The 25,173-nt window shown below is 38.1% G+C and overlaps 1 protein-coding gene across 1 annotated transcript in view; it reads right to left on the bottom strand.

Moving 5' to 3' along the window:
- CUBN (cubilin) overlaps positions 1 to 25,173 on the bottom strand; it is a 258,604-nt gene that overhangs the window by 171,489 nt on the left and 61,942 nt on the right. The window contains exons 23-27 of the mRNA XM_059404241.1: positions 16,693 to 16,882; positions 15,201 to 15,361; positions 14,606 to 14,787; positions 13,716 to 13,872; positions 9,934 to 10,121 (exon numbers count right to left, since the gene is read on the bottom strand). Coding sequence (XP_059260224.1) covers positions 9,934 to 10,121; positions 13,716 to 13,872; positions 14,606 to 14,787; positions 15,201 to 15,361; positions 16,693 to 16,882 — 878 coding nt within the window. The remainder of the gene's footprint in view (positions 1 to 9,933; positions 10,122 to 13,715; positions 13,873 to 14,605; positions 14,788 to 15,200; positions 15,362 to 16,692; positions 16,883 to 25,173) is intronic.

Below are 25,173 nucleotides of genomic sequence, written 5' to 3'. Positions count from 1 at the left end.
AGCTGAATATTACTCTAAGCCTTTCATCTGTGTGACCGAATTTAAAATTCCTAGAATCTCCAAATAGCAGGTACCACTGTTATCCCCATTTTAGAGTTCTGGAAACTGAGGAATGTAGAAGTTCAGTAAGTAAGCCCCTCAAGAATAATTTATTGTTCCCTTCATTGATAATCATATTTTTAAAATAGTAACTGTCAAATCCAAGGATACAATAAAGTCTTCATTCTCTGTAATAATGGAGAAAAAATAACTTCTAAATTGTAATAAACATATGCAAAACTCCTGTTTGTCAATCAAATCAATATATTCTTCACTATATTCAACAGAGCTTCGAGTGAAGTAAGTGGACTAATATGGTAGCTTTATCACTTATCCTTTGTGAAAATGTCAAATGCATCAGTGAAGCAGCTGTGGAGAGAAAGCAAGAGGGAAATTAAGTGTCTTAAGAAATGAACCCTTAGGGGCACCTGGATGGTCCAGTTGGTTGGGTGTCCCGACGCTTGGTTTTGGCTCAGCTTGTGACCTCAGGGTCATGGGATCGAGTCCCGTGTCAAGCTCTGGGAGTGGCGCCTGCTTGAGATTCTCTCCCCCCCTTTCCCTTTGCCCCTCCTGCTCACTCCCTCTCAAAAAAAGGAAAAAAAGAACCATTAATATATCTCAGCCTCTTCTCCACCATGTGACCACTCTACCCCCATCTAATCCTCAGTCCACTTCTGCTGACTTTATCTCCTGAGGACTCTTTTTTTTTTCTTTTTTTTAATTTTATTTTTTTAAAGATTTTATTTATTTATTTGACAGACAGAGATCACAAGGAGGCAGAAGCAGGCAGAGAGAGAGAGAGGGAAGCAGGCTCCCTGCTCAGCAGAGAGCCCGATGTGGGGCTCGATCCCAGGACCCTGAGATCATGACCCGAGCCGAAGGCAGAGGCTTTAACGCACTGAGCCATCCAGGCGCCCGCACCTCCTGAGGACTCTTGAATCCTATTGCATTCTCCCTCCTCAGCGTGCGAGGAACCGGCGTCTCTCTCACCTGGACCGCAACTGCCCCCTTGCTGGATCTCCTCCGTTACATCCCCTCCCTTCAATTTTCTCTTGAAGCCAGAGTTTTTAAAGGTGCCGATCTGATTGTGCCATTTCCCCCATCCACTCTTGGAAGATCTCTTGCGACACTAAGGGTGCTCCCTGACACTCCTCACACAGCGCCAGTGCCTGCGAGACTCGTAGACTCCTTAGGGCCTGGAAGCCCCCCACTGGGCGGTTCTGACAAGGATTTTCTCCTCCAGTGGACTCTAGCCAGGCTCCTCTGAACCTTTTTTCCTGACTACATCTTGACCTTGGCCGATAAAAAATCACAGACTCCTGGCATACATGACTTCACCCTCTCATCCCTACTTACCCAAACTAAAAGACTTCAACAAACACTAATGTAGTTTCTAACAAGGTCACACTGCTTGGAAGACCCTACCCCCCGTTAAAGGGCCTGCTTGAGAAAGCTCAGCGCTGTCAGGAGAATATATGATTTGTTCCAGCCAATACTTGAGGATAAGCCCCTGACCACCCTTTCCCAGAGCACTAAGAAGGGCTTGCAATCCTGAATTCTTCCTCTGTCCCTCTGAGATGTGTGTGTGTGTGTGTGTGTCTCCTACAACTCAGCTGGGGAGTGCCTTTCTCAAGGATCTGAGAAGCATACCTTTGAAACAGAATCATCAGGAGGGATAGGACACTGGTCTCCCTGTCCCTGTGGAAGGGCAGAATCTTAGCTTCCGTCACTGCTGGCCGGCACACACAACTGGCCTCACCACACTGACCCTGATTAACCTTTAGCCATTGCTCACTTCCTTGCCTCCTCCAGCTGCTGGCCCCCTCCTGACTCCCTCGCTCTCCCTTCACAGTGTCCCGTCACCTCTGTACAAACTGAAATGGAGGGCTGTTCCCGCTCGATCCCCCTGCAGGACCGTGTTAGTGATTAAAATCTATCTCTGCCACTTTAACTAGTGTCCAGCTTTATCTGTGACAGTTCCTCGACCACAGCTTCCCTTGGTGAAACTTTCTGCTTCCTTTGAACTTGCTAAGTTACTCTTCCTCGGGGAAGCCTTCTCTGACCTACAGATGGGCTCTGTCCTCCCTCTTCGAGTCTTTGGAGAACCCGATAACATTCCCTGATACCACTTAACACAGCTTGTAATTAAATTTGTATTGTGTGCTAAATTGATTACCATCTGTCTCCTCAGTGAAGACAAGGAAAACTGATGCGAAAACAGTTGTATTTCCACAGTCTATGTGTTAAGATGTATTTGGATGACTAAATGAATGGATACATGAATGAACAACACTTACTTAGGGTAGTAACAGCTTGAGGAAATACCACAGCAAAAACTGAAAAGCACACCAAGCTCTGTTTAACGGTGTTTAATTCAGCATTTCTCAAAACTTACTAGAATTTAGTTCCCTTTATTTGTGAAACATCTATCAATGTTTGTGGCGGAGAGAGTTGTGTGGTTTCCCCAAATCGACTTCCCCTTTGTCTGGGTTCCTGAATCACTATGTGGAAGGCAAGGAACACCAGCATGGGTCTCTAACAAGACTGAGAAAGAAACTTGCAATATGTTAAGCATCTGAGAATTTATGAGTCCTTCATAACAACAACAGCCCGAGTTACCTTAACTAATCACAATATCACAAGGGCCTGATGGAAAACGTTGCTCAGGCTGCAGACTTGGAAAACAAGAGTGCAAGACTGGAAGCCTCCATTTTGGTCCATTCTTTCACTTGAAATGCGTGATTTTGTCATTGGAAGAGGACACGGGAGTATAATAAATAATGATAGAAACATCTGGTGCACAAGATGACATCAGAAGAAGGATTTGGCAAGAGATAAAACGCATCTGACAAAGACTGGAGGGAAATGCATTTGACAGAAGTCACTGGCGTCATGAAGGGGAAGGCTTGCGAAGTGGAAGGCCTGGAAGGGTATAGAGAATGGACTGGAAGACGGTAGCGGTTAAGGTGCCAGCTAAAGATGGGGCAAGAGAGTTGAGAATCCTGACATGAAAATCGCAAAGTAAATCTGATATTTTTACATAATGACACAAACAGCATGACCGTATCACCAGGCCTTGGTGAGACAAAGATGTGATTCACCTGCAGCAACGGAAAAATGAGATTTAACCCAAAAGGAAATCTTTACTAGCACTCAAAGGTACATGTTAAGAAGACACGTCTTAAAGTAGTTCTGATTTCCCAGGAGAGAGCTTTGAAGAGGGGGTAAAACATGCTGCTGGAGTACAAGTGGGCTGCAGACAGTGGTCTCAAGTGTGGCCCGAGGGCTTGGGGGGACTCTCTCTACTGAGATTCCCAGAGACTTTGATTGAGTAGGTCTGGGCTGATGTCTAGAAACATGTTTTTCTAACAAGATCTCCAGGCGACTCTGGAATGCAGCCAGTTATAAGGGCTTCATCCTCCCCCACTGGCTTCTTCCTCAGCTGAGACTACACAAGTGCAACACAAAGAGACACATGGTGGTGGCAAAGGGGAGATAACTTCAACCATCTGAATGTTTCTCCAAAGTTTAAATGGAAAAAAAAAATGTCATTTGATAAATTCTTTAAATGCTCTCCTGTCTCAAAAAGTAAAGAAAATAGGGGCGCCTGGGTGGCTCAATGGGTTAAAGCCTCTGCCTTTGGCTTAGGTCATGATCCCAAGGTCCTGGGATCGAGTCCCGCATCGGGCTCTCTGCTCAGCAGGGGGTCTGCTTACTCCTCTCTCTCTGCCTGCCTCTCTGCCTACTTCTGATCTCTGTCTGTCAAATAAATAAATAAAACCTTTAAAAAAAAAAAAGTAAAGAAAATAGTGGAAAGAAGTACTAGTCTAGACTTATTCTGGACAGCAAAGAAGTGGTTGTTATTGTAGAACAAAACATTAGGAAACAGCGATCAATGTCCCTTGAGCCTACGATATTTTACATACCAGTCATGGGCCTGAGGTTTTAGGGATTCAACCTCAAAAGGAGATATGAGCCCATGGACCAAAACAATTAGCAATTAAAGAAAAAAGAAAAGCAATAGAGAAAAGAAAGAAAATTCAAGAAACATGATAAATTCTAATAAAATTAAATTTTGTCTAGAAAAGCTAGGAATAACTTTGGGGGCAATAAAAGAGGAAACCTCTGAAGAAATCAAGTAAGAAGGAACCATGGGGCTATATAAAAGCTTTTTGACAGTTTTATGAGCCCACAGACAAATTAGCTACACTCTGGGAAACAGCACATTTAGAAAAAAAAAATGTCTATTTTTTAAGCTATGATTAGGGCAAAAGAAAGATCAAAATATGGATAGATCGACACTTGCAGAAGAGAGCATAATGTGATAAAGGGAAAAACCAAAACATGCTTAGTAGAATTTTGAAACTAGAAGAGACACTGAAATCCAATTTATAAGATTAAGACAGGCAATTCCTTTAAATGCATTTCTGGGGCTTAAGTGAATTACCTCCTGCAGTACTGAAAGGTACAGTCCCTACAGAACAAATTGTGTAATCTTGTTGAATTCATGAATGTTTAAGAAATGTTTTAACACGTCATCAGAGCCGTACTCAGCGATTCTGCCTCTGCTCCCACACAGCATCTATGAGCAACGCTGGCCAGAGGACTGGACTTCACTGCTCCTGGCCAGAGCCGTCCTACGGCCCAGAGGAGTAGCTATCGATAGGTGGGCGAGATCCATGCCTTTGCTGTCAGGCTCAAAAGTGAGCTCCCTGTGCTGGGCATTTTTTGCCAAAGGAGGCCCGTTTGTTGCAAGAGCTTGGGGCAAATGGTCATGTGGAGTCATTGTTGGTGGGGCCATATGGAAGCTAAAACGGTGAGGTTGTAGGCACGCAGAGGAGAGAGATGGGAATGGCGTATACTCCTGCAGGGAGACGCCACCAAGCTGCCTTTGTTCCTGCCCTTTCCCAGCTTTTTAGTTAATTGCGTGTGTCGTGACGCTTCTTACTTTCCTCAGACCAGAGCCCTTTCACAAAGCTAATGGTTTAGTTTGAGCGTGTATCTGCAACCAACAGTATAAAGCACAACACTAAAAAGTAAGAGGACCGTCAGAAAGCTCAAGCGAAGATATTTCAATTTCCAAACTCTAGGAAAGATTTATTCTGGCATCTCATAGGCAAAAAGACTGACAGTAATTCTTGGAAAAATTCGAAGTTGGACACTAATAATAATTTGTCACAATGTAGCAAAGAAAACCGTGATTATAGTAATAAATGGCCAGTACTTATCTATGAAGTAGACTATAGTAACACAGACTTTTCTCTGTGACAGTATCACTAGGATGGTAGGTCCAAGGGCTCGCGGACACTCCCTCGTGTCACCTCTGAGGATGACAGAGAATTTTGAGTATATACATAGAGGATGTGTGGTGTCATGGCTAAAAGCACTGGTCCAGCATCATAGGGCCTGGTAGAATGCCTGGCTTTGGCACCTCTAATGTTTGTGACTGTGGACAACCTGTATTTGCCTCAACTGTCTCACCTGCCAAATGGGTAATATTTCTTACATTATAGTGTTGCTGTAATAATTACCTCCAAATAATAAGTGTTCAATAAAGATCAATTATTATTGCCAAGTTTTTGAACAGTGCTATCCCTAAAGTGTTTAATAATAGATCATTTTAGGGATGTCCGATTGACTTAGTCAGTTGGCCGTCTGACTGTTGATTTTGGCTCAGGTCATGATCTCAGGGTCCTGGGATGGAGCCCTGTGTTAGGCTCCATGCTCAGAATGTAATCTGCTTGAGGATTTTCTCTCTCCTTCCCCCTCTGCCCCTTACCCTTGCTTATACACACATTCTCTCTAAAATAAATAAGTAAATGTTTTAAAAAAATGGACCATTTTAACCAAAGAAACACACCATTTTGGAGTATTTGAAACAGGTACCATCTGACATTTTTATCAATTATTTTTGAAGAAGTAGGAGGCCAATGTCAATAAGTCTATATGCAAATGAATAATGTTCTACAGACCAAAGAATCGGGGCTTAGAAGGCTTATGATGTGTTTGTATTCTCAGGCAAAACAGTCAAATATAACTTCCTAGGAATAATCTCCCATGTATGGCTATATGAAGCTATTATAGTTCCTGTAAATGTGACCTGGAGAATACAAGTATTATATTATAACTTGATGAACAATAAGCCCATATAACCTCAGCCTATGAAACCAGAGTATCTGAGCCAGATGATAGAGTTCCAGCATGCCTGGTCCTAGTCAGCTTCATTGGAGTGTCGAATCCAAACCTGAGCCACATTTTAAGAGACACTGACAGGGGCGTCTGGGTGGCTCAGTGGGTTAAAGCCTCTGCCTTCGGCTCAGTCATGATCTCAGGGTCCTGAGATCGAGCCCCACATCAGGCTCTCTGCTCAGTGGGGAGCCTGCTTCCCTGTCTCTTTGCCTGCCTGTGATCTCTGTCAAATAAATAAATAAAATCTTTTAAAAAGAGAGAGAGAGAGATGCTGACATACAAGAGAATATGCAGAGAGGGTGTCCCCTGAGAGCTTGCCTCATGAGGACCAGCGAGGGAAATGCAGGACAAGGAATGGAGAAAAGAAGCTCTGACTTCATGCTATTCCCTCGGGAAAACTTGGCAAATCTATGGGCTTAAACTCCCATCTACACTCACTGTGCTTCTTGACACTGTGGCCTCTCGCTCCTGCACCTACTACCCTTCAAATACTGGTCTGCCCAGAGTCACATTGATCACGCCGAGATCCCTCTTGATCCCCTGAGAGCCTCTCACCTTGCCCATCACAGTCACCTTCTGCATTGCTCTCTGCCCTCAGCATCCATGACACAACGACCTCAGGGTTTTCCTCCTTCCTCTTCCCCCACACTCATGCTCCAGGCTGACCTCACATATGCCCGGGCTTCCCTGCACATCTCTGTGCTGATTTCTCCCAAATCCACCACTTTCATGTGTATATTCAAACACTTATTAGAAGTCCCTTCTATGCAGAGACCCAGACTCAAAATAAAAATTAAAAAATTGAAATGCAGTTGTAGGATACACAAAGAATCCTTAAGGTTGACTTCCCATAATTGTATGGGCAATATCATCTTATTCCTTCAGGCAAGTGACCCTTCCTCTCATTGAATTTGATTTCCAAATCTGAATCATTTTGTTTTGCCCGGAAGACAAACAATAAAGGATTTGCTTCCCAGTGGGATCTCTACCAACCCACACCCCTCAGCAAGGTTGGCCATAATGTCTGACCAACACCTAATCAAGTTCTTTCGTAATTTTGGCTTTATTAATTCAAAATAACTCAATTCTGGCTGCCATAACAGTCATTCAACTGGGATCTGGCTCAGTTACTTGAAAAACCCTTCAACTAGAAGTTATTAAAATAACGGAAACTAGATTTTGTGTTTATGGCTTTTCTCTTCTTAAGTAGTTATTTGTGCTTTTAAAATTTCCATCATAGACCAACCATTGTAGGAACTGCTCTGGTCCTGCCCCTTGGCTTACAGAAATGGAAAAAATCTCCTCCCTCTGGCAACAGTGTCATTCTTTGGAAGGCTTTGCTGAACTTTTGGTTCTCATTCTCTGTTTTTGCTGCTTTCACCATCAGTGTTGCACAAGATACATGGCATGCCTCTAACGTCATCTATGAAGGGGCTCCACTGAGCTGCTCTGCGGTTGCTGGAATAAGTATCTTCATTTGACAGTTTTTGGACACCTCCAAAAAATTATCTGATGGGCCTTTTTGCTACCCTTCCTTCCTCAAGTAAGTCCAAAGAGGTGGAAACCAGTCCCTGGAAAAGTTCCATCTCATTTCCTCCCCCACTCTTTCTTCCAAAGCCTCTTGAAAGTCCAGGTCAAAGTTTCCTCCCCCTGCAGCTTCGGCTGTTGTCCTCTCATCAGATCGCTCTCAGGGTGCCTGGCGTATCACCACACACACAAGGCCATGAGTTCTCTTTTGGTTTGTGCTCAGAGGGGTAGAACTGCAGTGAATGCATAGAAATGATACAAAACGGTCCGTCTGGAGTTCAGTTCTTTCTCACCAATTAACATCTCTCATTAGGTTGATGCTAAAATATGGCTGCGAGAGTTAATTCATCCTGAACTTAATGAATTCCTATTAAGATCCCAACTCAATAACCAATGCTGGGTCAGAAACTCAGCAGGAGACAGCTCACACCTTCCAAACATGTGGGCGCAATCACAGTTGGCAAAAATGCAGTAAGATAAGTGGCTCTGTTTGTAGTAGGAACAAGGGGCTTTGAAAGCAACTCTTCCATTTCCTCTAAAGAATGAGCAAGATCATATCATGTGAAGAAAAGAAAAGGGTATCTACTCCAGGTAAATGCAATGGGACAAGCGTGCCATGAAGCTTGTAAAGACCGTCTGAACACTAGATCAAGAAAAATGGGCTTTAAAACCATTGTCAAGTTCATGCTTGTCATATTTTCTTTGAATACTAGTAAACATCACTTTCTAGTGGGGAAACTCTATGGCTACAATTCTATAATATTGAACTCTTCTAAATACAAAGCAAGATTTCACCCAAAAAAACTATCTCTCAGAACCAAGAGACTCCCTATATTTAGAACTCCCAAGTCTCTCGAAGAACAGGCAGCTTTCTCTTTGTTTCCCCTTGTTTTTCTTTTTCTTTGTTTTGAAAAACAAATGGGCTCTTTGGAAAAGATAAGTTAACTTCAAACAGTCTCAATCAACACTCAGTTTCCTAAAGAATTGGTTAAAAAAAAAAGAAAGAAAATTTTGCAAAGATAAAGGATTTTTTTTTTTTTTTCTGAAAAATTGGTCTTTAAAGTTACAAGGGCTGGATGTTCGAAGTCTTTGTAAGCAAGACTTCAAAAAATCACTGATCACCCTAAGAAGAAACCCACTAAGTCACTGTGTTGTAGATAGGTAGCATGGGTTGGGGGAGATGTCCTAATGCTATCAGAGTGGGTACTTGTCATTTTAGAAAAGACTTGTAGTGAAAACATCATATGTAGATTCAAAAGTATTATATATGAACAACATAGAACAATACGAAAATGGTGTGTTAAGTGAACTTAAAAAGTGATTTTATTAATGATGAGAATTTGATGTCAAAATACTGTTAGTGGTTTCAGTAAAATTATCTTGCAGAGTGTGGAAGTGGAAGCCATAATTTCTAAACTAATATAATCACTTATATAATTTTATATATGAAAGCATAATTATACTCACAAATTAAGCAAAATAAGTAGGTGCCTAATTTTTCAAGCTATAGCCCTAAAAAGTCACACATGAAAGTTAGCGAAAAAGCTTTTAGGAATAAAGTATCTTTTTGTTAAAATAAGAGATTATCGGATATCTAGTTCTCAAGCAGTTTTCATTGAATAGCATCGTATACAAAGAGTCAAATAAATGCTACAGGTGGTCATTATCAGAACAAATAGAAATTTCCATTTTACTGAAAGAAAAATTAACTGAAATGCACTTAAATTTAAAAATAAAAACAAGGCTCAAAATCATGATTTCTAGTATCAGGCAAATTAGGTATTAGATAAATCCAGGTACCCAAACATTTTCGGATATCCTGTTTATAGACAATAAACATAAAAACAAGTTAACACAAAATTAACACAAATTAGAAGTTATTCCTTTACTCCTGGATTATTGAAATAATAGGAGGTCAGTCAGCCCAGAAATCATATTGAAACCTAAAAAAATAGACAATTCTCTGTGTATATAATTTAGTAAATTAGATATCCTTAATAGTAACATGAGGCAGTGAAAGAGACACGAGATATACCTGTTGAAATACCATAGGTAGCTGGAGGAGTGCGGATGCATAGAGCCACACAGACTCAGTTCTACAGAGCACGAGGATTTCTAGTTTGGCTTGCCTAACTTGATCTGAAAATGCAGTGGTTTATTTAGCTTCAGAATACATACCTCTAAATAGTCTGTCAAGCAGTTTACGTGATTTTCCAATTCAAATGCTAAAAATGTGTAATTCACCGTGTTGCCAGTAGTTGCCTGGATGGTCCAATTGCAACGCTGATTGTCCGAATAGGGACCTGGGTAATGTATACTCTCTAAGAGGCCGTAGGTTCGGTTCACAATCGTCACGTTCCTACATGCTGAAAAAAGGAACCAGGATTATTGAGAACCACCATCATGTATTTCATTGTTGCTCCCAGATGGGTGAGATTTTCCTTTAAGAAAACAACTAGGGGGTTTGGAGAGGGCAGTTGGGTTATGGACTCGGGGGAGGGTATGTGATATAGTGAGTGCTGTGAAATGTGTAAGCCTGACGATTCACAGGCCTATACATACATTAATAAAAATAATTAATAAAAAAGAAAACTAGATTAAAGTATATACATAGTTTATATATTATGTATTTGTATATATTATGTATATATATAGTATATATGTTTATGTGTGTGTATATATGTATATAGTACAACATTTTTATAGTGAAAGGGTCTCCACTTAGTACAAACATAAAATAATACTTCAGTGAACTCATAAATTTTAAAGTGCCATGAAAATTGCCTATTAGGCATCAAATTCCCGTGAACTGGTGGACAGCAGACTAACTCAGCACTACTCAGAAAGCAGTCTGATTTGTTTATTTACAAAAGTGCATTAAATATTCTATGCTTCTATTTTTCTAACTTCAGTGTTTGGAAGGAACAGAAATCCTGACCTTTAAATTCAACAGCTTAAAAACACGAAGTTCTATGTGAATGCTAAAAATGAGTAACAGCATGGCTTTGTTGAACATTCAAAAGTCAGCATGAAATTCACAAGAAAGGCTCCATTATTGCTCTAGTTAGTCGTCGGGAAGGACCAAATGAATGGAGGGAATGCAAAGGATATGAAGAAGAAACGAAAATCTTAAATTCTGAAAAAAGTCTTCCATCTACGGGTGGCATTTTCCTCAGCTGAGTTTGCAACAACACTATGCCAGGTACCTCAAGGTGTGGCTAGTCCCGGGAGTCAGTGCCAAACACAACCCAAACTAAGGGCTTGAACAAGGCATATACATCCCTTTTCTCAAACCTTGTCCACATTCTCTGTATAATGTGTGATAAAAGAGAATGAGAAAAATAAACATTATATTTAAAAAATAGCCTCTGAAAAATGTGGTTCATATATGCATTTCTACTACTATAGTGATGACTGACAGATGACTAGAACATTATACATATAATCTAAATAAACTAGAACATTTTATATATATATAAAATCTTTGGTATGGAAAAGTATACCTTTGTAGCTCTTCAGAATCTTTCTTGCTAGAGCAGGGGAATACTCAAACTATTTCTCATTAGAGAAATTTCTCTATTCTCATTTCTCTATTCTCTATTCTCATTTCTCTTTTTGTCCACAAAGGAATTCTAAAGGACAATGTCATGGTCTTAAATGCCTGTGAGAAGTTACAGCAATCAGGCAGAGAGGCAGTGTGTGCCACGATGCCTACAAGTCTGGGCAGAGGAAAATATATTCCATGAAACCATATGAGCTGCTCTCAGTGCTCAGAAATTCTACTATTTGCAAACCTCCAATTTCATATGACAAATTTTACAGAAAATCTCACAGGTTAGCTCTGATTTTGCCTTTAAGGACCTATATCCCATGTACGCTGTTACTCCTTCAGTGTTCCGAAATTACAAGAGAAAAATAAAATAATCACAGGAATAAAAGGGAGGAATCTTTAATAAATAATCAGTCTATAACCAAGAAGAAAATTACCACAGCAATAATAAAATTAGAGACATGATTACATGTTTGACCAAAAAGATCTATTCCTGAGAGAATTTAGGAGAGCTTTCCATAGACTATGCTGAAGTTCTGAAGAATAAAAGCATTTTATCATTAAAACTCAGTATTCAAAACTAGAATTCAGCCTAACCTTCAACTGTAAGTGAATGTGAATATTTGCAAATTCATACATAGTCAAGATCAAACATTAATACGCTTTCAATGAATTCAAGGGGATTTTGTGTGTTCAGTTTATGATCTTGTGACTTGCAATTCTATTTTTATGTAACTGTGTCAAAATATAGATAAATTTAGGTGTAGTGGACAAGGAATGTATTTTCTAAACCACAAGTGTTTATTAAGTAACATAAATTCAAGGAAGCCTTGTTTTCTTTAAATGTCCATATTGAAACTAACATTAGAAAGTATTTAGTTCTAGGGGCGCCTGGGTGGCTCCATTGACTGGGCGACCGACTCTTGATGTCAGCTCAGGCCATGAACTCAGGGTGGTGAGATGGAGCCCTGCTTCTGCTCTGTGCTGAGCATGGAGCCTGCTTGGGACTCTCTCCCTCTGTCCTTCCCCCTTCCCCCTGCCACTTGCTTGTGTACATGGGTGTGCACACGTGCACACTCTCTCAACTCTCAAAAAAAAAAATTAATTCTAGACCTTGAGGACGCTTTCATAATGGCGTTGTTTAATCTCCTTTTAAGAAATCATGGAACCTCAGAGAAGAAAAGTGATCTTCTCAGAGATTAGGAGCCAGGAAAAACCTCTGGGCTCCTTGACCCTTTGTACAATATTCTTTTCATTCTACCATGTGGCCTCATAGGAAAGTAGATTTTAAAATGACATCTCTACAATGACCAGCTTTTTCCACAATAAAGACTGTACTAGGAGCACCTGGGTGGCTCAGTCAGTTGAGCCTCCACTCTTGGTTTCAGCTCAGGTCACAATCTCAGGGTCCTGGGATCAGCTCTCCATGGGGCTCTGTGCTTAGCAGGAAGTCTTCTTCAGATTCTTATTCTCCCTCTGCCCCTCCCCCCACTTGCTCATTCTCTCTCTCTCTCTCTAAAATAAATAAATAAATCTAAAAAAAAAAAAAAGAATGTGCACTTTACATCTGATTTATAAGAATATAGTGTCCTTTGGGACACCTGGGTGGCTCAGTTGGTTGGACGACTGCCTTCGGCTCAGGTCATGATCCTGGAGTTCTGGGATCGAGTCCCGCATCAGGATCCCAGCTCCATGGGGTGTCTGCTTCTCTCTCTGCCCTTCTCGTCACTCATGCTCTCTCTTACTGTCTCTCTCACAAATAAGTAAATAACTTCTTAAAAAAAAAAAAAGAATATAGTTTCCCTTAATAAAAATTAAGATACCATTTGTGGCTCCTGGGAGGCTCAGTGGGTTAAGCCTCTGCCTTTGGCTCAGGTCATGATCTCAGGGTCTTGGGATCGAGTCCTACATCGGGCTCTCTGCTCAGCAGGGAGCCTGCTTCCCCCTCTCTCTCTGCCTCTCTGCCTACTTGTGATCTCTCTCTCTCTCTGTCAAATAAATAAAATCTTTAAAAAAATAAAAATTAAGGTACCATTTGAAGTACAAGACCAAAAAAAAACCCAGTGTGGGAGATACTATGTGCAATGGAATAATGTCTAATTAGAACATTGTAATGTTTGATAAAATGAAAACCCATCTGCTGTTAACCTGCTATGCTGATCTTTAGACAAATGGCAACACTCTCAGCATATTAAATACTCCATTTTGTATAGCTTACAACATGCTTTAACTATATGGCATTAAATTTAATGCTAAGCACTTTTCTGTCAAGTAGAATTAAATTTTCTCATAGAGAGCAAAGATTTATTTCAATTGCTCAAACCAATGGGTTATTCTCATTTCCATTTGTTTCACTATCAGGAGATCGAGGACCCACCAAAGGCACGGGGCCGCCAGAATGCATACTTACTCTGCTGGTATTTGGCTAGGAAGCCACCTCCTTGTTGACCTTCATCTGTCCTGAATTTTAAAAACATGCTGTCTCCACTAGAACGGATGAGAGGCGGTTTTTCATTCCCACAAAGCTGACTTAGCAAATGAGAGCTGGTACTTGGGCCGTCATACACCTTTAACGAAACATTTTAAAATGTCAGAGGATTGTGGCCATAGACATTATGAAAAGGACTCCCAATTCTTAACAAGTGGGAAAATACATGAAATGCACGACATAACAAAAGAAGAGCCCTGAACCAAAATATCAAAATATTTAAAATTATATTTAAATGTCTATAAACGTAGGTAGTGAAGTTGGGCCATTTAGCCATGGCTGTGTATAATGATAAGGGGGTAAACCCAGGCTGAAATCTGAGGGTTAAAAATGAAAGACTAATATGTATTTTTGAGACCATAGCTATTTTCAGCAGTTCTCCTTGTTTTTGATTTCACAGTTTATAATTTACAACATTGTAATACATTTTTTATTTGTTTTTTTATTTCATGGTCAAGGATGGATTGCTGTACTTATGAAGTCCTACCTGATGACTTCAATTATCTTCTCTAATTCACCAATATAGTCCTCTACATTGTTATTTTTTTTAAAGAATATGTAGAAATGACTCCTTTTGGGAGATTTTAATCATATCTTAACAGCCCATATTCAATATATTTTAAATACTTAGTATACCAATCCTTTCAATAATACCTGCCAACTTAGAAGGCTGTCATTTTCATCACATTTTCTTTTTTCTCTTTTCTTTGGTTTGAGCTTTTTATGTGGATATTTTAAGTATTCCTCTTTCCCGAATTTCAAAGAGGGAAAAAATGGGAGCAGTGAAGTAAATCAATGAACCCCATACGTACCGCCAGATAATCCGACGTGCAGTTTGGGTGATGCTCCAAGTGGAAGTCTTCAAATTCCAGTTCGAATGGGCTGCCATGGCTGGATTTCAACCTCCAATAGCATTCAGAGCTGTGGTAGTAGGGCATCGGGTAGTTGGGAGAAGTGAACACGCCAGTGGGAGTCGTGAGATTGCCCCCACATCCTACAGGAGAAAGAAATGAGATGACCCAAATGTTTTTCTTCTTGGTAAAATGGAATTCTCCTATCTATATCAAACTGGGGTTACTGCTACTCTCTTTTGTGGCAGAACACAACTGCGTCTCCAAAGACTGTGGCAGTCTCCAACTGCGTCAACATCCTTTCCTTCTCCTAATCATGATGACCAGCTTAAGGAAAGGTATCATGGAACCAGGATATTTCCACTTGTTCCATCCTCGAAAACAAAACCAAAGCAGCGGCTGTTAATTCAGAAATATTTGTAATGTTGAAGTTTAGTACAAGACAGTAATGACAAAATACAGCTGAAAAAAAAAACTGGATGAAAGCATGGTAGTCTATGAATCAAGAAACCAATCAGACCAGACTCTCCAGGAAAGACAGCTCTTTCCCATTTACCGGTCAATGATCCATCCCAGTTAACTGAGAATCCAGGCCCTGAGCCAAGGAAGTCACTCTTAAATTGTAACCATAGTTTGTTGCTGTGAGAGATGATTCTTGGAGGTGGATTTGAGCCACAGTATGTTCCCAGGGATGGCGAACTTTCATAGCCTCCATCTCTGTGGCAAAACACAGATGAGATCATTTATTGGTTATTGATAATATTACTGTATAAACATTTAATATTATTTGAACTTTGAGATTGCAACAGATCAGTTTATGTCAGTCATCCTTTCTTCAGAATACTCCAAGTCACAATTTCAAGTTTTCAATTTTTCACTTTATTAAATAGCATTTGAATGGCTTAAGAAGGAACATCATTTTTGGCTCATGTGACTTTTTATATAACCAATTTCAAGCTGAGAGAAGCATCTGGCAAATGTGTCAGAGAATACAGAGAATGAATATGTAGAAATTACATACATAATATGTAATGGGATAAAGAAACCATAATTATTAACAGTATAAACAAATTTTGCTTAATTTTACAGAGAAAATTGAAATGTTTTCCTTCTATTTTGAATTTTTCAAAATTTAATCTTATATTTTACATATTTAGTAAAATTTTGAAAATAATTCTTCCCCAAGAACTTTTGGGAGTTTTATATCTACTTTGTAATCTGTAGTTTTTTCAAGCTTAAAAAAAAAAAAAAAATGGGGGAGTTCACTCAACATTAAAATCTAATGATTTAATTATTGTAAACTTAGAATTCATGTTATTTTGGCATGAGATGATACAAATGTGATTTATTATTTTAATACCTCACTTTACATCATAGAATAAAATAAAAAGTATAATATTCTAGGCTTTCAAAAAGCCAAATACAAAATTTAACCAAATACACACCAAAATATTAGTCTCATTAATTCAATGTAATGATCTGAGTAAGATAGCAACATATAGGTTAACTTACTTTTACTGCAAATATAACTTTTTAAACTCATTCTCTCTAAATACCAAAGAACTAAAGAAGAAAAGGTCTCACACTAAAATTCACAAGCCTAGACTTTTATTAGTTGAACACAAAAAACTTTCTAAAAACTTTATGGTTGTTATCTTACCATCATTTTTGTGATATAATTAGACCGAATGGACAATGAACAGCCTAAAATCTAAATTTATTTTCCCATAAGGAAGGTAGGTTTTTAATAATTGCAAGGATCTAATTTCACAGTAGTAGTACATCTATTTAATCTGTCCAAATAAAATCTGGAGTTTATTTTCAAATATTTTCAATAAAATAATCACTTCAAAATAACCACTGAAACTTATACAATTTTCTGGTTTTCTTCTGTTAAATCAGGGTCCACATGGCAAGCTTTGTATCTTGCAAGAAAGGGCACAACAGTCCTCTTTAGAGAGAATTTCCATGTGTTTTCTTTACCCTTTCCAGGAAAGATTATGAATGAAAACCAATAACAGAAAAGGTGATGAAATAAAGGTACTTACCTGATTTCCACAAAATCTATACAGTGCCCACCAATGGCCTCCTCCAAAGAGAAATTTGTGAAGTGTAATGCAATCTGTTGGCTGGTTTCCACCGTGATCCTATAAACGCATTTCCAATTGTTGGGATAATTATCAGGGAAGTTTGGAGAAGTGAAAGTCCCAGATTCTTCTGTATAGTCTTCCATGCATGCTGTGGGAAGAAATACAGCATAATGGAGAAAAGAGAAAATAACAGGCTATATCTATAAGACATTCAATGATACACATTTCATCAATTTATGCCAATGTACTTGATTTTTAATAGGCCATTGAACATTAAATAATGATTTCCTTTCAAAATAAAGATTTTTTTTAAATCTCAAAGGCAAAAATAATTATTAATAGTAAGCCTAAGAGGGGCGCCTGGGTGGCTCAGTTTTTAGACGTCTGCCTTGGGCTCAGGTCATGATCTCAGAGTCCTAGAATCAAGTCCTGCATTGGGTTCCCTGCTCTGCGGAAGGTCTGCTTCTCCCTCTCCCACTCCCTCTGCTATGTTCCCTCTCTCACTGTATCTCTCTCTGTCAAATAAATAAATAAAATCTTAAAAAAATAATAGTAAGCCCAAGTAAGCTATGTAGTACAAATCGTTACATATATCCTAACTTTTTAGATCTTGGAAGTGTTATAATGTTTTAATTTATGCACATTAACCTAAACATTAAACATTAGGCTCAACCATGGAAATCATAGAGGGGCGCTAGAAATGATTCAGTTCTGTCCTTTTCATAACCTTCCTTTAAAATGGTTTTCATTGGGATGCCATCGGTTAACTGGCTGCCTTCGGCTCAGGTCATGATCCCAGCGTCTTGGGATGGAGTCCCACATCGGGTTCCTTGCTCATCAGGGCACCTCCTTCTCCCTCTGCCTCTGCCTGCCACTCTGCCTGCCTGTGCTCTCTCTGACAAATAAATAAATAAATAAATAAAATGGTTTTCATCAAAGCATGCATTTATGAATAATGACAAAGCAGGTATCTTGGCCACGTGAAGAATAGAAGGTAAGTGTCGGGAATCAGGCTGAGCTTGAATCAATGCCTCCCTCAAACACGGACAAGCTATGTGATCTTGGGCAGATTACTTCACCTCTCTGAGCCTCATCTCCCAAATGGGGATGGCAACTATATTTGACTCTACATATATGTGTTAGAGAATTGCATAATTAAATGGCTTGGCACATGGTATATGCTCAATAAATGGTAGTAATTGTCATTATGTTTCAAAATAGTTCAGAAAAGTGTAGAAAAAGTAGAACATAAATGATAAGGAATAAATCAGATCATTCACATTAAACATTAAGATACTTGGAGGGGTGCCTCTGTGGTTCTCTTGGTTAAATGTCCTGCTCCTGATTTCAGTTCAGGTCATGATTTCAGGGCCATGGGATGGAATCCTACATCTAGGCTGCTGGAGAGTCTCTCCCTCTCTCTCCCTCTCTCGCTCTCAAATAAATCCTCAAAAAAATAATACTTGGACAATTTTATGCTGTAATTCAGCATTAACTGTTCTACTTTTAAGAGTTTTAACTTCACCTATTCAGTCCATCAGGCTCTATATTTACCAACCACCCCACTCAATCTCCTATGCCCTTCAAATCTGAGATATTTTCCAAAGAAAATCCAGTTTCAAGCATTTTTAATGTAGTTGCAATTGTATCTAGTAATAACATAAATCTAGGTAGGGTCCAGGAGTCGACACAGGCCTCCTACTAAAAGGTTCTGAGGGAGAATAAGCTATTATACTTTATTAAGGGTGAAAAAAAGAAAATGAGGATGTTTGGATGTCTAATTTCCCATTTGTTGCTGAATAATCACAGTCAGAAGAGAGGAGCCACTGATATTGAGAGTACAAAGATGCAAAGAGAATATTACAAGTCCTTGGGGCACCTGTGTGGTTCAGTTGTTAAGTTGGCTCAGGTCATGATCCCCAGGGTCCTGGGATCAAACCCCACATCCAGTTCTTTACTTAGCAGGAGGCCTGCTTCTCCTGCTCCCACCACTTCCCCTACTTGTGTTTTCTCTCTCTCTTGCTCTGTGTCAAATAAATAAATAAAATCTTAAGGAAAAAAAAGAAAATATTACAAGTTCTACTACCTATGTATAACCCTCAGAGGAACAGTACTCATCCAATATTGGACTTACTCTATTTTAAACAGCAAGCCAGCAAGGTTTTACTTTATTGAAAAAAATTGAAAATGCTATTTAACTTCAATTATGAATACTGCATAGGTTTCTGCAGTTTGCCAAGAAATATTCCTTCAAGGAGGAAGGATGGAAGGAAAGAGGGAAGGGGAAGGGGAGGAGGAAGGCGGGTCGGGGGAGAGAGGGGCAGACAGAGGGGGTGTCGAAGTGGTCTAGTAAGTATTTCAGATCAATAATGAGTATTACTACGATAACAGTTCATGGATCAAATGTACATTAAATGAAGGTTATGACACAGTCTCCCTGAGCTGACAGAACTGGCAGATTCATTGACCACCCCACATTCAGATAGTTTTAGCCAGTCGGTCAAATATCTAGAGCAAATCTATATGTCATTTGTTCTTAGAGATAATATTTCATGCTTACCCACTCTACTTCCAGAAGGGAAATACAACTGTACTGGATATTTCTAATGCAACTTGCAATTAGTCTGCAGGTGAATGGTTTGTATGAGCAGGATCTCATGTAAAAGAACCAATTCAACAAATATTTGAGAAGTAATGATGATTTATTTTCCTGTACCTTGTCCATATGCAAGGGACTACTGTGCCACAATTGGTATTTGTTTTTTAACTCCTACTGAGATTTTGACTTACTCATTAAGCTTCTTTTCTGGCACAAGGGTAAACATAGTCCCTTATGTATTCAAATGGTCCTCACACTGTTCCCTTTGAAATGTTTTATCTAACAATTTCCCTTCTACCCCAACACACCATTAAACAAATAAACTCAGACATCATTTAAAGTCAAAGTCAAATATCACTTCTTCTGTGAAACTTCTCCACATCAAGCAGAATTAATTTTCTTGTGCTCAATAAAACTTTATGCAAATAGCAATTTAAGCTCCCAAAATATGGAATTGTGGCTGTCTTTATGGGAGTACATTTCCTCTACTGTGCCTGAAAATGTGAACAGGACCTTATTAACAATTATTAACTGTCACTTACCAGTGGACCAGAATACCTCTAATAAATATTTGTTAACATTTTATTACAAACTGAGAGGGTGGGGACAAGTCTCTATTTTCTTCCCACTTTCTCTCTCCCCATCCTATTCCCCCCTCCACTTTTCTTATCTCATGTTCCTGCTCTCTCTCCTTCCTATTCCTTTACTGAGTAGGTTAAGATTCTTTAATGTTTTATCATGTTTATTCAATCTAAACTATAGAAATCTCTTCTTCGAGCCATGACAAATAACAAGTACTAAACTAGCCCCTCTCCATAACAACTATGAAACTGGGCAAAATATATGAGGCACCGGGCAATGGGCAGTTCAAGATAGTGATTCTTGACAGACAGAAAATTCATGAGGTGGAATTCTATTTCCTTGGCTCTTTATGCAGAATTTTCTGATAACAGCAGTTTGCTCAAGTCCAAGCAGTAAATGACAGGTTAGCTGAGGAAGCAGGAATCTGAGTTTAGGGCTGTCAAAAAAGCTGGGACTGCAGGGAAATGTGGGGAAGAATTATACAGAGAGGAAGACCAGCCATCTGTGTAAAGTTCCCTGTGTATTCTTGCCCGAGCCTGGGCTGGGCATACATGAGGTGAGTTCAAAAGGCATGCCAGAGAGTAGCTGCTGCTAGGCTGGATACAGAAACCAGGCAATCCTGGGAGAGTATGGAGTTCTCCCCCCATCGGAATCCCCTCTTTTACATGTCAAATACCCATCTGAGACCTAGAAAGGCCACACCTTAGAAATGAGGACCATGACCAAGAGTAAGCTTTCCTCGAATTTCCCTACTAAAGTATAAGTCTTGACAAGGCCTGTAGGAGCGAAACTTAGAGGTTGAGACCTACCTAGTTAGAAGGACTTGGGAAACACCAGAGGATTTTCACAAATATGCCTTAACAAATACAAAATACAAACCTATACAAGTATATAAAACAATCAGCTAAATATTGAACTGCCATAAAGCTTCAGAGAAAGAGAAAGCAGTCTTTACACAAATCATTTACCATATCCAGTATAAAACTGAAGAGCTGTTATTTGTTAGAGAAAAATTAACTATTTTAGAGAAAGTTAACTATTAACTATAGAGAAAATTTTAGAGAAAATTAACTATTTTAAATCATAGTCAAGAAAAAATGTGACCTTGTGACTCAAAGAAGGCCAGATATTAGATTAGCAGACAAAAACTTTAATACAACTACTAGAAATATGCTCAAAGACTTAAAGAAAAATACAGCCTCAATGGTAAATACATAGAAAATCTTGGCAATACAAAGGAAACTATTAAAAGAATCATATGGAAATTCTATAATTTAAAAGTACATCAACTGACCTGAAACTAATAATAATACTATATGTTAACTCAACTGAAATTTTAAAAATAAAGTGTATTAATTGAGATTTAAAAATTCATAGATGGGCTTAATAGAAATTTTGAGGTAGAAGAAAAAGGATCATTGAACTTGAAGGTGTATGAATAGAAATGGTTTAATCTGAAGGAAAAAAAGGGGGAATGTGCAGAAAAATGAACAGATTCTCAAAACATAGAAAAAAAAAATTACCAAATAGTTTAGCACACATATAATTGGAGACCCAGAAGGAGAAGATAATGAAAATAGGTAAAAAAGAAAAAATATAGTGACTAAAATTCTCCCAAATTGACTTAAAAAATCAAATTAGCTTCAAGGAGTTGAGTTAATCTTAAGCAAGAAAAACAAAAGAAAATCACACTTGGGTACCTCAAACCATTGAAAAACAAATACAAGAAAAATTAAGGAGCCAGAGGAAGAAATGACACATTATATACAGGAAAACCATGATATGCATAGTAGCTGGATTCTAATTAGAAACAATGGAGGCAAGAAGAAAATGGAATATATTTTTAAGGTGTTGACAGAAAAGCAGTTTAATTACCCAGAAAAAGTGTCTTTTTTAAAAAACTTTTAAAAAAGATTTATTTATTTGAGAGAGAGAGAGAGAGCATGAGTGGAAGTGGCAGCAGGAAAGGGAGAGAGAATCTCAAGCAGACCCAATGCTGAGCATGAAACCCAACTGGGGGCTCCATCCCACAACCCTGGTATCATGACCTGAGCTGAAACCAAGAGTCGGAAGTTTAACCAACTGTGCCATTCAGGTAACCCCTGATAAAGTTTTTTCAAAATGAGAGTGCAAAAAGATCATTTTTAGAGATACAGAAGCTGAAAGAATTCATCACTAGAAGACCTATACTACATGAAAAACTAACAAAGTCGTTATGTCAAAGACAAATTACACCAGAGGGAAACATGTATGTTTAAGAAGGACTGAAGAAAGCCAGAAATGGTAAGCAACTAGATAAATGTAAAGATTTCTCTTCTTCTCATTATTTCTTTAAAAGACAACTAATCATTTAGAGCAAAAAAAAAAAAAAAAAAAGTAAGGTGGAGTTTATATTATAATTAGAATTAAAAAGATACAATTAAAGTAGCATTAAGAAGAGGCAGACAGAATTACATACTGTTGTGGGGTTATTATATTTATAATGTGAGAAGTGTGTGAGATACAGTATCAGGTATAAAATATAAGGTGTGAAGTGAAAGTAGCAGCATATTAACTCTAAGCAGACTTACTGATATGCTAAGAAAGTATTTTGTTAGGCCTTGAGCAAATACACAAAAAAGAAGTATAATTAAAAAGTTAATGAGAAGGGCACCTGGGTGGCTCAGTTGGTTAAAGTCAGTCAGCTCAGGTAATGATCTCAGGGTCATGACCTGGAGATTCACATCAGGCTCCATGCTCAGAGAGGAGTTTGCTTGAGATTCTCTCTCCCTCTCCCTCTGCCCCTCCCCCTGCTCATGCTCTAAATAAATAAATAAATAAAAATAAATCTTTTTTATTAAAAAAAGTCCATGTAGGCAATAAAATGGAGTATTAAAAACTTCTGTAAGCTGAAAAGAAAAGAGAATAGTAGCAAAAGAAGAACATCTATGAAAAACCCAAAGCTAACATGACACTTAGTAATAAAGGATTAAATGCTTTCCTGTTAAGATTGAGAACAAGGCCAATATGTTTGATTTTATCTCGTCTATTCAACATAATACAGAAGTCACTCACCATTGTGATAAGGTGAGAGGGAGATATTGGAAAGGAAAAAATATAGCTGTTATTATTCACAGATATGATCATCTATGTTGAATATACTAAATAATCTATTAAAAAGTTACTAGAATAACTGATTTTAACAAAGTTACAGAATACAAGGTAAATATACAAAATATTTAAATATTAAATATAATTTAATATTAAATATACAAAAATCAATTTAGCTTGCAATTATGAGCCAATTAAAAAATGAAAGTTAAAATATCATTTATTTGTTTTTTATTTTTTTAAAAGATTTTATTTATTTATTTACTTGTCAGAGAGAGAAAGAGAGAGGGTGCAAGCGCACATGGACCATGAGCCAGGGGTGGGGGGCAGTGCAGAGGGAAAGGCAGGCTCTTATTGAGTTAGGAACCCAATGCAGGACTCAGTCCCAGGACCCTGGGATCATGACCTGAGCCAAAGGCAGATGCTTAACCAACTGAGCCACCCAGGTGTCCCTAAAACATCATTTATAAAAGTATAAAAACATAAAGCACTTGATAATAAGTTCAATGGGAATGTGCAAAAACTCTATCGTGAAAACTTTAAAACATTACTGGAAGAAATTTTAAAATATTTGAATAAAGGGAGAAGTAAAATATGTTTATGGATTGGAAGACTCAATTTAAGATGCACTTTGATCCTGTACTGATCGATAAATTCAATATATTCTCTATCAAATTCCCAATAAGTTTTGTTTTGATTTGGTTTGATGTAGTTTTTTAAAGTAAAACTTGAAAAGTTGATTCTAAAAGATCTATAGAAATGTAAAGGATCTAGGATAACCAACACAACTTTGAAAAACCTGGAGGACTTATACTTTCTGATTTTAAGATACACTATACAATTATATAATATTGAGTCCTATAGAATAGAATAGAGATTCCAGAAGCACACCCAAACATGCATGGGCAATTGATTTGCAACGAGAATGTAAAAGCAATTCAGTGAAAAAAGGAGAATCTTTAAAACAAATAGTGTTTGAACATTAACTACCATTTGTTAACTTGGACACATAATTCATATCTGATATAGAAAAATTAGCTCAAATGGATCATAAACATAAATGTGAGACTTCAAACTCTAAGACTAGTAGAAGAATGTACAAGAAAAAATTCCTCACAACTTTAGCAGGCACAGATTTCTTAGACGAAATACAAAGAACACTAAGCAGAAAAGGAAAAAAGGACATATTATACTTCTGTTCTTCAAACAACACTGTTAAGGCGGGGTAAGGTAATTTCACACAAAGAAAATATTTGCAATGCATTTATCCGAAAAGGGACATAATTGTTTTCAGAATATATCACTTAAGACAACAATAAGACAAATTACGCAAATAAAAATGGACCGGTGATTTAACGGGCAGCTCATAAGAGATGTATAAATTGTCAATAAGCATGTGAGAATGTTCTCAGCACTATTAGTCATCGGGGACATGCAAATTTAAACAGTGAGACAGTACTTCGCAACTACTAGAGGCTAAACATGAAATATTGACAGTACCAAGTGTTGACAAAGACATGGAAAAAGGGTAATTCTCATTCATTGCAGGAGAGAATATAAAATGGTATAATCACTCTGGGGAAAAAAGCCTGGCAGTTTTTCATAAAATGAAAAATAGAATTACCATGTGACCCAGAAATTCTACTTTTAGGTATTTATCTAAAAGAACTGATGACCCAAGTCCATGAAAAAAACAGTACATCAATGTTCACAGCCCCTTTTTTCATAATAGCTAAAAATGAAACAATATAACTATCCAAAAATAGGTGAATGAATAACCAAATTATGATATATCTGTACAATGGAAGGCAATTCAGCAATTAAACAAAAAGAACTACTTATAGGTAGAACAACATGAACAAATTTCAGAAGCATTATGATAAAAGAAAGAAGCCAGATATAAAAGGGTATATACTGTGTGTTCCCACTCATATTTGCTTTCTGAAGAGAAAAAAACTAATTCATAGTGATAAGAATCAGGTTTGCAGTTGTTGAGATGGATGATGTAGAAGGATCGATCAAAAGGACATGAGGATACTTTCCGGGATGATAAAATTACTCTATATCTTGAATGTGATTACATTCAACAGATCCCTATATGCAAATACCTATATCTTGAATGTAATCACATTCAAGATATAGGTATTTGCATATAGGGATCTGTTGAA

This window comes from Mustela nigripes, chromosome 6 (genome assembly GCF_022355385.1).
Source record: "Mustela nigripes isolate SB6536 chromosome 6, MUSNIG.SB6536, whole genome shotgun sequence".
NCBI classification, from domain to species: domain Eukaryota; kingdom Metazoa; phylum Chordata; class Mammalia; order Carnivora; family Mustelidae; genus Mustela; species Mustela nigripes.
This window is presented reverse-complemented; position numbering and strand designations above follow the sequence as displayed.